This window comes from Mastomys coucha, unplaced genomic scaffold, assembly GCF_008632895.1.
Source record: "Mastomys coucha isolate ucsf_1 unplaced genomic scaffold, UCSF_Mcou_1 pScaffold13, whole genome shotgun sequence".
Classification (NCBI taxonomy): domain Eukaryota; kingdom Metazoa; phylum Chordata; class Mammalia; order Rodentia; family Muridae; genus Mastomys; species Mastomys coucha.
The window spans coordinates 73,935,700-73,949,469 of NW_022196895.1; the positions used below are offsets into that span (position 1 = coordinate 73,935,700).

At 46.3% G+C, this 13,770-nt stretch overlaps 1 protein-coding gene across 1 annotated transcript in view; it reads right to left on the reverse strand.

Moving 5' to 3' along the window:
* Slc14a2 (solute carrier family 14 member 2) overlaps window positions 1-13,770 on the reverse strand; it is a 435,832-nt gene that overhangs the window by 7,209 nt on the left and 414,853 nt on the right. The window contains exons 12-18 of the mRNA XM_031366111.1: window positions 10,786-10,911; window positions 6,300-6,382; window positions 5,479-5,638; window positions 4,592-4,781; window positions 3,856-3,984; window positions 2,472-2,664; window positions 804-951 (exon numbers count right to left, since the gene is read on the reverse strand). Of these exons, the coding sequence (XP_031221971.1) occupies window positions 804-951; window positions 2,472-2,664; window positions 3,856-3,984; window positions 4,592-4,781; window positions 5,479-5,638; window positions 6,300-6,382; window positions 10,786-10,911 (1,029 nt within the window). The remainder of the gene's footprint in view (window positions 1-803; window positions 952-2,471; window positions 2,665-3,855; window positions 3,985-4,591; window positions 4,782-5,478; window positions 5,639-6,299; window positions 6,383-10,785; window positions 10,912-13,770) is intronic.

The following is a 13,770-nucleotide window of genomic DNA, read 5'->3' on the forward strand; positions in this document are numbered from 1 at the left end:
GGCAGGTATGTACCTACAGAGCTCACCTGCCTTCCTGAAACCCACCCCGTCCTCAAGCCAAAATCAGATACCCAAATAGGCAGGTATGCATAAAAAAAGAATTTCAGTGTCATTCAATGACAATTCATCTAAAGAAAATAAATGTACAGGACCATAGGTAGTGGCTAATGATCATTATGAGTTGAAGAGACCCTTGGGGTAAGGGTCCAATTTAAACAGTACAGAGAATGCCCTTTCTTTGCTGTATACCTAAAAATCTTCCACCCAAAACCTTGGCTGTGAACAGAGCCTTCTCTTTCAGCATGGGAGAGCACCCTTAAATCTTCTTGAGCAACCTCTCCCAGCCTTTACATTTATCCTTTGGGTTAAATGTCTCTCGCCGAAGTCTTTCTTGAGGATGGCTTTTGCTTAGGGAGATGGGAGGATTCTAGCTCTCCAAAATGCAGAAAGCAGGGGGTGGGCTTGGGAGGGGGCTGGAGAGATGGCTCAGCGGTTAAGAGCACTGACTGACTGTTCTTCCAGAGGTCCTGAGTTCAATTCCCAGCAACCACATGGTGGCTCACAACCATCTGTAATGGGATCTGATGCCCTCTTCTGGGTCTGAAGACAGCTACAGTGAACTCATATATACATAATATAAATAAATAATTCTTAAAACAATGCAGAAGGCATGAGGGGAAGAGGGAGCTTCCATGGAGCAGGTGTGATGTTAAAGACCTTCACTATTTTCTTCTGAAGCCGCCCCGGGCACTAACACCCCTATAGCTCATTAAAGTGGTGTCATTAGATGAGGTGACGCAGACCTGCTAACATCCCTATGGTGGATCCAATGGCAGCGTGCAAACAAATGAGAGGCGAAGAGATGAACAGAGCGATGAGGAAGATGCCTCCAGTCCAGGGATTGTCGCAGCCGTACACTTGGCCGATTCCAACCGGGATGGCTCTCAGAAGCTGTAGAACGAGTCAAGTGCTAGTTACGGACATAGAGAGTGTTCACCTCCTCACAGAAGTCCCGCACTAACTCTTTTTGGACAGAGTTTACTGGTATATACACAGACAGTGACACCTGGCTGTTTCATCCACACCTAGTTGTGCCCCCTGGGGAGTCTTCTCAGTGGTCACTCAACATTGTCAGGACCTGTAGACCCTCTTTCTGGCAGCCACTTTGCTTTCTTGAAAGGCAAAGTACAAGTTTTCATTGGAAGAGTCAACACACAAGTCCTCACCATAGTCCAGAAGTTATTCCTTTAAGAACAACCACCAAATATTGATTATTTTTTCTGAATCTTTGCATGGGGAGTACGGGTGGTCTAAGTTTATTTGTATAGGATTATTACAAAATATTTTATTTCTGTAAGAGTTGGGAATATAATGAGACACAGTTCATTGAACTATAATATTATCTCTTCATAGCATACTGAGTAGCGTAACTTTGCTTCCAAAAGATAGGGACTGGATAAACACCCTCGTATGGAAAGTGAATCACCAATGTGGCTCCTTTTCTTGCCTCTGGCACAGGAAAGTCCTCACAGAAACACAACAATGGCCAAGGATAAGGCTGACAGAAAAGTTCCCTTTTCTGATACTGATGCTTCAGTGAATTCCAAATCTGTCAACAACACCTTGGGATGCTGGGAGACTCAGGGCATCCTCATTTCTGCAAGTTCCTTTAAGAAGCGCAAATGGCTTCATGGTGACTGATCGCCAATAACCACGAGCTACCGATTGGATCGGGAAATCCTTTAACGTGCCGGAAAGTAGGAAGTCTTGGGGGTGTGGGGGGGGGAAGCATCCCTAGTTTGATAAGAAGCCCCGAGGCTCCATTTCCCTGTCCGCTTTAAGACGTTTAGTGCTGCTTCTTATACAGTATCTTGGCGAGCTTCCAGAGTTCAGCATTATACATAAAATACTTTACAAAGGTAAGAATCTCTGCCACCTATGTTTCTCAATGGAGGGGAACTTAGGCTTCAAAGCCCAAGCAAGGCTCATGGAGAGAAGGAATAAGCTCCGGTGACTTTGTAAGTCAGTGAGGAGAGGCATGGCGTGTATCCTTTAATGATTCAGTGTGATGAATGAAAGAAAAAACGCAGGGTAATAATTATCTTAAAATGGAGCTTAAGCATCAAAAAGACTTTCAAACAAAGGAAAGCGGCTCAGAGCCCAGGCCACATACCCTGGGGTCAGAGTTCTAGGCTTAACTTCACCGTTCACTAATTGACCGTGCAACCTTGAATGGCTCTTTAACTTGGCTTTGGTTGCTTCCTCTGTAATCACAGGGTGGGACCAGAAACATAACTTTTAGCTCAGAGGAGACCAGGACAGTATCTCTCAGGCTATGTCTATAGAACGCCTTGCACCGTGTAATTGTGAATAATCACTGTTCGCCGGTGTTTCTGCTGTGTAAAATGAGTATCTTCAGTTTGACAGCAAATTTGTACAAACCCTGTCCATCCTTCTTTCGTGACACCTACCAAAGATACTTGGATATCTGACCAGGTGATGTTGGGTGTGGCGGTCACAGGCTGCAACAGCGTCGTGGGGAAGAAGAGATTGTGGTGGCCCGTGGCTGCCAGGTACAGGGTCACGGCAATGTTGAAGGGCAGTGTGAAGACTGGGAGGTCCCACTTGCTGAAGATGGTGCTCAGGGCACTGGAAAGGATGGGGCTGATGGAAGAAATGTGAGAAGCGCCTGTCAGCTACTGCTTGCCTTCACACTGGACCGCATGGCAGCAGACAACCCCACTTTCTCCAGAGAAAAGCAGCTTGCTGGCTGCCTCCCCCTGGGAGAACAGACACTGGGAAGGTTTACACTTAACCTGAGAAGGATGGTTCTAGGAGAGCCTTGGGCTTCCTCAAAGAGTCATAGAACTCCATCCCCTAGGCAGGAGGAGTGAGGAAGGGCTTGGGAGAATGGGAGGGAGTTAAAGTCGTTAATATAGTTTGAGCGTCTAAGTATTCTGACTTCATGGACAGACTACCCTCCATTTTCTGGAAATGAGGGAGAAGAAGCCTGGTACTTTGAGGTTTCTGCCTCATGGCTGGCCTTCAGTCTACCCTGAGTGGTTGTCTCCATCTGAGCATCGGCCAAAGGGATGGAGAAAATGTTGGTGGAGCAGGAGGAATGAGATTTCCAGAGCTGGCAGGACTCTGCACAGCTCGTAGCTTATGCAGCCAGCAGTTTCTTGCTTTGTACTCTGGTAGGGCAAGACTAGAGACCCTTTGAGATTTGGTTGGTAGCTGATGAGATAGTGCACACAGATGATCCGGCATGATGCTCTCAGTTCCTTAGGAACTGCCTCTAGTGGGCATTCCTGACATACAAGCTAAACAAACACTTTAGAATGGAATTAAAAACAAACCATAGGATTAGGTTAGGAAGGACGCTACTTAGGATGGGAGGCAGGCTCAGCAAGTAAAGTGCTTGCCATGAAAACATTAGGACCTGAGACACACACACACTTACACACACATACACACATACACACACACACACATACATGCACACACACACACACGCACGCACATACACATATACACACAGACACACACATACACACACGCGCGCATGCACACATGCACACACACATACACACACGCACACACGCATGCACGCACGTGTGCACACACATATACACAAACATACACACACACGCACATACACATATACATATAGACACACACATACACACACGTGCATGCACACATGCACACACACATACATGCATACACACATGCACACACACGCATGCACACACACGTGCACGCACACACACGTGCGTGCAAACACACACACATGCACATACACACATGCACACATGCCCACACACACATACACAAATGTACAAGTAAACTCACCAAGTCATAGACATGACAATGACAGGGAGCAGCAGCCACCAGTAGTAATTGCCCTTGTCTGAGAACACGGCCATCAGGAGCCCCACAAGCACTCCATTGTAGCCATGGAGTCCCGCCGCAATGGCTGACCTGGGGGCACAAGGATATGTTGGTAGAGTTGGGGTCTCCATATGATTTTAACTGTTTTTCAGAGTCATAGTTTTCCAACTTGGGGCCCTATAAGCCATCTCTAATCGGTATACTCTTTTGGGGAGATAACCTATTGTGATGGTTTGTATATACTCAGCCCCAGGGAGTGGCACTATTTGGAGGTGTGGCCCTGTTGGAATAGGTGTCTCACTGTGGGCGTGGCCTTTAAGACTCTTCTAGCTACCTGGAAGTCAGTAATCTACTAGCAGCCTTCAGATGAAGATGTAGAACTCTCAGCTCCTCCTGCACCAGGCCTGCCTGGATGCTGCCATGTTCTTGCCTTGATGATAATGGACTGAACCTCTGAACCTGTAAACCAGTCCCAATTAAACGTTGTCCTTATAAGACTTGCATTGGTCATGGTGTCTGTTCACAGCAGTAAAACCCTGACTAAGACACCTGTCTATCCTTTGCTATTCAAAGAGGAGTCAGTTACCAGCGTCACTGCTTTGATGAGTTTGGGGCTAGATGGTAGGAAGGAGACAAGGGTCCTCCCAGGGAGGGGCCTCCCGGCCTTTTACTAGAATGCTGGGCCTTGGGGACTTACTTGTCCTGGCTCAGGATTAGGGCAGTCAGGGTGGACATGACAGTGCCCAGGCAACCCAAGATGGCCCACCAGGGATTCTGCACGAAGAGGCCAAGAACGATGAGGATGCCGCTGAGAGGGTTGTTCACAAACATCACCTGAGACATCCCTCGGAGCACCCAGTCAAGAAACTGGAACACTGGAGATTTGTCTGAAATGAAAGTTGGAAACTCAGCAAATGCCCAGAGCGGGTCGGGCCTGGCCCAGGTCCCTGGTGGCAGTTAGAGAGAGGGTCTTCAGGGGATCAGGGCTATCCACCTGTTTGAGAGGAGGATAAACAAAGAGCCCAGGGCTGCATTTGAATGTCCAAAGCCCTTGCCAGTCGTCACTACCCAGATGCATCCTCTACTAGTCTCTAGGCTGTTTTTCCCCCATGGTGGGGATTAGGTACCTACCATGAGCTTAATTCTGCTTCCTATGAGAGTGGCATACAATTTCCAGAATATTCTCTTGCTGCCCAGAGGGTATGAAACCCATGAGCCAAGCAATGTGGAGATTCCCAGTGAGAACTCCCTGACTCGGTAGGCATAGCTCCTCTAGGCCACCCAGTACATTTGTCTAGAATACTGGATTCAAAAATCCCAGTGCTGGTCTGCAATATTCAGAAGGTACATTTGGGTCAGCAGAACCTCTCTGTTGAGAAATAAGACCTCTCCCACCTATCCATCCTTACAGTACAGTCACAAACACCTGTGTTTATATCCCAGGAGGCTCTGCGTTACCAGCACAAGTAGCTTCCCTGAGATGTCCCAGAAAGAGCCTTCAGGCTGGTCGGCCCGCAGAGAAGCCCTGCAGCATGTTTCCAGGGGGTGAGGGAGGCGACAGGGGGTTGAAGCCACAGGATGTACCTTTAAGTCCTTCTCCACACTCCTTCATCTCCCCGGTGATGTAGCTGAGGGCCTTGCTGACTCTCTTCCCACCAGCAACCATGGAGCTCTGAATCCAGGAAGTCCTGGCTGTGTTGGCTTCCACCTTTATCTCAGAGCTCTCCTCCATGGTGTCCAGGCCCTGCCATGGACCAGAGATGGGTAAGAGTCTTCCACATTTTATAGTTGTCACACTAGGTGGCATTTGAAATCTCTTGGCGGCCAGGGGTAGGGGTGGGCCAAGCTGAGATTTCCATTTGAGATTTTGTTAAACTCTTTAACCATCTCCCGTCTCGTTAGGTTGTTTGTTCTTACGCACCATCTTATTTGATATAGTCAACCTCAGTAGAACGAGATGCTATCTTCGCCCTCGTTCTGTGCATGAGAACTCAGGCAGGCAGAGGTTCTCGTTTGCAAGGGTCAAAGTCAAATGGTAGAATGAAGATTTAACGACTGATGTATAGATTTTCTTAAAAACTACTGTCTTACATTCTTTCTGAAAGAAATCATTTTCCCCTAGCATGCTAAGTTTTTGAATTCTAAATACAGAGGTAGGAGATCAAATTACACAATCTTATTTCCCAAATACAAACTGATGATAAATAATTCAAATGAAAAGGTATGACTATTAACTAAACAAATGGAGGAAAATAGACATTTTAATCCACATACAGTTCTGAAAACAGGAACTCAAGAGATGTCTCCCTCAACCAGAGCCTCCTTGATGGACTGCAACCCTCCTGCCTGCCGTGGGTTCTGGGCTGCAGGGTGCTGTCTCTCTGGTCTGGGATTGCCATACTCACAAAGAGTTCCACTGTGGGCTTCCGATACAGGCAGGGAAGTGGCTCTTTGGTTTGTCTCTCTTGGTGTTCACCTTTTCCAAACACTGGAGTTGGAAGGAAAGAGAGAACTGTCACTTCAGACATCCCTACTTTGGCACCGTGGCGGTAATTTCTCAAAAGACATACATTAGACCGTTTGGTATCTTCTATAGGAAGCATAAAGCCATGGACTCTAATGGCTAAAAGCCCTTTGTTCCTTTATCGGTCAGGCCCTTTTGGGGGATTCTATTCAAGGAAACTATACATCTTCATGGAAACAGGGCATGAAGGAATATAGGAAGTTCAGAGACCCTGGTGGCTCTTCTTAGCCAATATGCTTGACCCCTGTATTTTAGATGAGGAAGTAGCAGTCTAGAGGGTTGGTGGCTTCTCTATGATCTCAGTATCATTTGAAGATGTACTGGCTGGTTTTGTGTGTCAACTTGACACAGGCTGGAGTTATCACAGAGAAGGGAGCTTCAGTTGGGGAAATGCCTCCATGAGATCCAGCTGTGGGGCATTTTCTCAATTAATGATCAAGGGGGTAGAGCCCCTTGTGGGTTGTGCCATCCCTGGGCTAGAAGTCTTGGGTTCTATAAGAGAGTAGGCTGAGCAAGCCAGGAAAAGCAAGCCAGTAAGGAACATCCCTCCATGCCCTCTGCATCAGCTCCTGCTTCCTGGCCTGCTTGAGTTCCAGTCCTGACTTCCTTTTTGATAACAGCAATGTGGATGTAAGCCAAATAAACCCTTTCCTCTCCAACTTGCTTCATGGTCATGATGTTTGAGCAGGAATAGAAACTTTGACTAATAACAGACGTGTAGGATGGACAGGGTCTGGAGTGGCCAGTGGCCAGTGTAGAGAATAAGTGTCAGAGGAGGGCTCGCCCACAAGTGCAGCATCTGTATCCCATACCATCCCCTGAGACTTGGCAACTATGGGGGAAGAGTAAAAGCCAGAGGTTCATGAGGATGGAAGCACATGGTGCCTTCTGGGCGTGGCAGGGCTGTTATACACACAAGCCAGCAGCAATTGCAGTTGCCTGCACAAAACCAAAGACATCAACATTCTAGCCCAGAGTGATAGGGACCCCACCCCTAACTCAGGAGCTATAGTTGAGGGCTTCTGGGAGCAAGAGAGTCAGTTTTCCTAAGAGTATAGACTCTGGTAAGCTAACTGCACCCCAGAAGATGGCCCATACCTGGGACTAGATGGGCAGTACAAACTAGACCTGATGGGTTATAGAAAGAAAGAAAGAAAAAAAGAAAGAAAGAAAGAAAGGAAGAAAGAAAGAAGAGAGAAAGAAAGGAAATAAAGAAAAAAGAAATAGAGAAAGAAGGAAAGAAAGGAAGAAAGAGAAAGAAAAGACAGAGAAAGAAAAGAGAGGACATGCAGTTGGGATACAGAGTGGAAGGTAGATCTGTGAGGAGTTAGATGAAGGAGTTGAGGGTATACATGACAGAAATACATTACAAAAAAATTTTTTTTTTTTGAGACAGGGTTTCTCTGTATAGCCCTGTCTATCCTGGAACTCACTCTGTAGACCAGGCTGGCCTCCAACTCAGAAATCTGCCTGCCTCTGCCTCCCAAGTGCTGGGATTAAAGGTGCACGCCACCACCGCCTGGCTGAAATTCTTAATTAACTAATTAATATATTAATTAAATAAATTAAAACATATTCTGAATAATTATTTATTTTTTATGTATGTTTTGTCAAATATTTATTTAAGTGTGAGTGTTTTGCTTGCAAATTATGTGTGTATACCACATATGTGCTTGGTGCCCACAAGGGTTAGAAGAGGGTGTTGGATTCTCTGGAACCATAGTTACAGGTGGTGGTGAGCCACTGTGTGTATTGGAAATCAAACCTCTGCAAGAGAACCTTAATCACCGAGCCACTTCTCCAGCTCCAATAGGAATACTTTAAAAAAGAAAGAAAAACTGGATGTTGATACCCTTTGCCCATTTGTCATAAAGTCATGGGCAACTGGACCATGCAGGATCTAGGTTTAAACTTTGCAATAATTCCCCTCAAGCAGATGGTTTTAAAATTATTCTTGGGCTGGTGAGATTGCTCAGCAGGTAAGAGCACTGACTGCTCTTCCCAAGGTCCTGAGTTCCGATCCCAGCAACCACGTGGTGGCTCACAACCACCCATAATGAGATCTGACGCCCTCTTCTGGTGCGTCTGAAGACAGCTACAGTGAATTATGTCAGAGAGAGAGGGGTCGGCAGAGTTCCTGAGTTCAACAACAGCCACACACATGATGGCTCATGGCCATCTGTATAGCTACAGTGTACTCATATACATAAAATAAATAAAATAAATCTTTAAAAAATAAATAAAATTATTCTTTTCCATTCCTTACTCTCCTCTTCCCTGTTTTGATTATGATTTTTTTAAATTTTTCCTGGTTGTTGTTGTTGTTGTTGTTGTTATTATTATTATTATTATTATTATTATTATTACTATTTTTATTGCGACAAAGTCTCACTATATAGCTATATAACCTTGGCTGGCTTGGAACTTGCTATGAAGACCAAGCTGGCCTTGAGCTCATGGAGATTCATCTACTCTGCCTCTCTAGTGCTGGGATTAAAGGTGAGTACTACCGTGTCCAGCTATGATGATATTTATTTTTACCCTAATGGTGGCCACACATACTTTGTGATCTAACCACCAAGTTCCAGTTTCTCTAGTAAATAATCTCCCACCACATCTGGGCAAGAAATGCTAATAAAACTCAGAGAATAAGGAAAATTCTTTAATAATTTTTTTGTCTTTGAATTTTAGCATTTTAATAGTTGGGTCGGGATAGATCATAGCCATATAGTCGCTTTCGATAGGTCTTGAGATGTCCTTTTGCCCTTGTAATTCTATAGAACTCTTGCAGCGTGACTCTAAACATCTTCCACCATCCTCAGACTGGCTCCTTTTTAAGGATGACCCTTTTAAGTTCAGTTGGTCCTCTTGGAAAAAGAGCAGGCTTTAGATAGAAGCTTTGGTACTCTGGTGCCCTCCTGTGGTCAAGTGTGAGAATAGGCTGGGCTCCCTTCCTCTTTGCTATTAATCCTCTTGACATTTATGTGTGTTTAGGGTGTTTAAGCGCTAGAAGGGATGCACCAAAGGCATCCTGCTCCCACTTGTAAAGAAGTAGGGTCGACAAACATTGGTGTGCTTTGGAAGCTCTTCAGTGGTTCTCAATCTGTGGGTTGCGACCCATTTGGACGTCAAAAGACCCTTTTATAGAGGTTGCCTGAGACCATCAGCAAAAGCAAATAATGATTCATAACAGTAGCAAAATTACAGTTATGAGATAGCAATGGAAATGATTTTATGGTTGGGGGGGGTCACCACAGCCTGAGGAGCTGTATTAAAGGGTCACAGCATTAGGAAGGCTGAGAACCACTGACTTAGGGAAATCAATACAATTTGGAAGCTTTAGAAAGAGGAAACAGAGAAGCTGCCTCTGAACTTGAGGCTTGTACGTGTGGCCTCCCTTCTGAGCCATCCTCTGACCTTCTGCTTCTGTCCAGAACAGGCTGCCAGGCTTCAGCCTTCCCAGGAACTTCTCCATCTCAGACCCCTTTGCCTGGGCTGCACACCCCACTCACTAGCCCCCCTACACCCCTACCCCCAGACCTCTCTCAAAGGCCTGCAGTGCCCTCTTTACCTCCAAGTTTTTCCCATAAACTGCTCTAGGCGCTTGCTCTATTTAGTTAACTTTGGGTATGAATGAATGAGACTGGACAAACTACAGCAAGACTAACAGGAACCAAGGCAGCTTCCGGCCGTGTGTGTGTGTGTGTGTGTGTGTGTGTGTGTGTGTGTGTGTGCGCTCTCACAGTTCCCTGCACAACCAGCTGGTCAGCTGTGTAACTGTGCGGTTTCTGCTTCCACTCTGGGGGCTGTGCTGGAGCCACACTCTGTCCTATCTGTTTAGAGGCTTCTCTGTCCCTCCTCTGACCAGAACTGTCTCTCTAGGATCCTCTGGTATCTTCTGCTCAGCCCTGGCTGACTTCTTGGGTCCCCTTCTTTCTCCGTCATCCCCTTCTGCATTGGCCCTCTGGTCACTGTCACTGTCACAGTGAGAACTTTTCCTTAGTCTTCTGAACAGGTGGATTTTTAATAGTTTGTTTTGAAAGGGATTCCTTCTGGCTGTCCTCCTGCCTCAGTTTCCTGAATGTTGAGATTAGAGGGCAGTCGCACCATGTGTGGCATGACCAATGTTTTATAAACTGGTGGCAAATTTGAATCTCATGAAGAGCTCTAAAAGCTCTGGCTGCTGGCCTAAGCTCTATTACTGACAGTTGGGTTTGTCTAGATATAGGAGACCCGTGGCTTTGGCCAGTGGTCATGTGTCTAAGGGACCACTGTGTAGTGGGTACTGCCGTTGTGTAGTAGGGACCTCTGTTGTCTGCTTGCGATAGGAAGCTGGGGCCTGAGTATGAGGAAGAGGATGTACGAACCTTTGCTCCTCCTCCGGATGGATGACCACTCGATGTGGAACACACTCCTACGCCTGGGGAGCACGGTCTCAGAGCTCTCCTCTGCCTTCCACTGGCCTGCTTCCTGTGACTGCTCTCCACTGCCACCTAGCCAGGGGCAAGAAGAGACAAGTCAGTATGTCACCTGGTTCCCATCTGTAGAAGTCAAGCTTTGGAGCCAAGAAGAACAACACCCAGAAGCTAGAGAGGAGGGAGAGGCAGCGCAGGCTCCTAGGCCCACCCAAGGTCTGTTAGTGGCGGGCTTTGGTAACCTAAAGGCACAGAGATCAGGCATGCTCTTTTTGGGTTCTGGGGCAGTCAGAGCGGAGTTGGTGCACTGGCTGGCTTTAAGGTGGAATGTCCACACTATAACATCTGTATAGTTTGTGCTATTTAGAATCATCTCAAAATGAAAAGGGTGAGAGCATTGTTACTGCAAAAAGCTGGAAATCAAGGCTTGCAGTGAATCCTGTAGCATCTTACAAAGTGAACTACGGGCCTTTGGCTTCCAATCCCTTACTGTTTTCTACCTACTATGTGGTGTGTGGACCAGCTTCACGGATTCCACAAGAGAGCTTGCTAGGAATACAGAATTTCAGGTGTCACCTCAAAACTACTAACTTAATCTACTAACTTAAAAGAAACCTTTAAACAAGTTCCTCTGTTAATTCGCATGAACATAAAACTTTGAAAATACAGATTCAGGTTACACCACTGCTCATGCAGAGACAATGCTCAGACTGAAACAGGAGCTGTGGGACATGCGTGAGCAAGGAAGAACATCTTGTCTATGCCCTCACATCAAAAGGGAACATACAGTGGTGACTCTCCCTAGCTCAGATGGAAGAGCAGCCAGTGAGCTAGCATTGTGTCCATGGCCCAGCCTTGATCCCTAACTCCCAAGATTGAGAAGTGCCCACTAGTTTTTCCCTGTAGAGATTCCTGGTATGTTAGCTTGCCCTGGGACATCTCTGAAGAGACACGGTATGAGACCAGAGGGGTATGTCTTCTATAGTGCGCATTTACCCAGCCAGAAGAGCTCTGCTGTTGGAGCTGCTTCTCCTTCCTCAGAGAGCAGAGCTGGTCCCACAACCCTTTCCTTGGCCAAGGTTTATATTGACCTCAGAACTGGATGAGAACGTCAAGATCATGCCACCTCTCTTGTCTAGAGAGATCAACTCACCAAGATTGCTCACGAACTACAGAAAAGCTAAGGATTCTATCAAGCCTTACGACTTCTAATTCACTGTCTCCCTCCCCCACTCCCCCTGCAACCCCTCCCCCCATTGCACTGTATCGAGTAGTGCAAGCCTGCTTGGTACAAGAAAAGAGCTTTCTCTTTAGCTTGGTCCTCATCCGATATCAGAGCTCACAACAAATGCCTTGCACTAACCTGTGTCATTTTTTCATATGCATAAAGACGGTACAGAAGCCAAAGGAACATTGTCTGTGACCAGAAATATGAACAGGAACGTTTTTGTTAAGCTGCTCTTTTTTATTTTTTGGTGGCTAAACAGCCAGAGGAACAGAGGTAGACGTTGACATAGGTTTTGTGTTGAGTAGCTGAGGGATGGCTGAAAAGAGTAAGCTCTTTCATCAGGCAGAGTCCATGACAACCTGGGTTCCTTGTATTTAGTAACAGATTCTGCACTGGCTCAGAGACAGGAAAGTGAGTGGGTCAGGTTGCTATGTGTAATAGAGTTGATGGCCCAATCATAACAAAACAAAAGTTACAAGTATCTCTGGCATGGGCTACTGAAGGACCACCCTGTAGCCCACAGCCCTTAGCTATGACAGACAGCCAGGAGTTGAGAGGTGGGAAGAGTTGCTACAAAGTAACAAGTACCTCTCACAAAGGACCACCCTGTAGTAGCTCCTAGCAGTGATAGCCAGGAGTTGAGAGGTGGAAAGAGATGCTACAACAAAGACTGAACAGGAAGCAATCACCTTCCAAAGGGTTGAAAACAGAGCAAAAGTGAGAGCAAACTACTCCTGGCCCCAGGAAACATTTGTAGAATCCTCTGAGCAGATGAAGGGAGCGCCGAGAGCAGCATGCGCATCATTATTGAAGAAACGAGGCAGACATTTGTGAAGCAGAAAAGAAGGAAGAGAGTCAGGGTCTGGAATGTAGAAGCCATTACTTTCTGCTTGGCATTTTGCAGATCATGTACCCTCATTGACACTTTCCTTAACGGCACGATGTAATTCTTCCAGAAAGAAATCTACAGCCCCTGAAGGGCTGCCCTTCTCAACCTGACCCACAAATGATGACAGATACCTCGAGTCTATCCACTATTTCTTTGCGATACGATAACAAAACCAGATAATGCTTATGAAACACTCTGGAAGAAATTGCAACTGTTCACACAGCAGACATATCCGCAGGGAGGACACTTCTCTCTAATGGCACAGGGCTCCTCTGCTCCAGGCAGGGTGATTTCTTCTCCTTGGGGAACAGCTGTGGTTTTACACCTATCTGCACAGACTCTTGCCTAGCTGTGCCTTAATCACATTCTTGACTGGTGAGGAACTTGATTTCCCCTAGCACCTCCAGCATGTACCACACATCTGGTAGATCGATGGTAGGCACTCAGGATGTTGTTAAATAAGTTAATGAGGGACGGTTTTCCTATGCGTTTTAATTTCTGAATGACATAAAGAAACAAGAGCTATACCAGGGTACGGAATGTTTATATGTGTGTTCGTTTATGCATAGATACTCATGTCTATGTGCACATGTGCGTGTGCATGCACCTTGTGTGCCTGTGTGCCTGTGTGCGTGTGTGTCTGTGTGTGTGTGTGCGTGTGTGTTTACACACATGCATCTGTGTGTAGAGACCGGGGTTGTGACATTGGGTTTCTTCCTCATTACTCTTCACCACAGGTTTTGAGACAGTATCTTCTGAAGCCGTAGCTGGCCAGTTTGACTGGACTGGCTGACCAGAGAGTCCAAGAGATTCTCAGTCC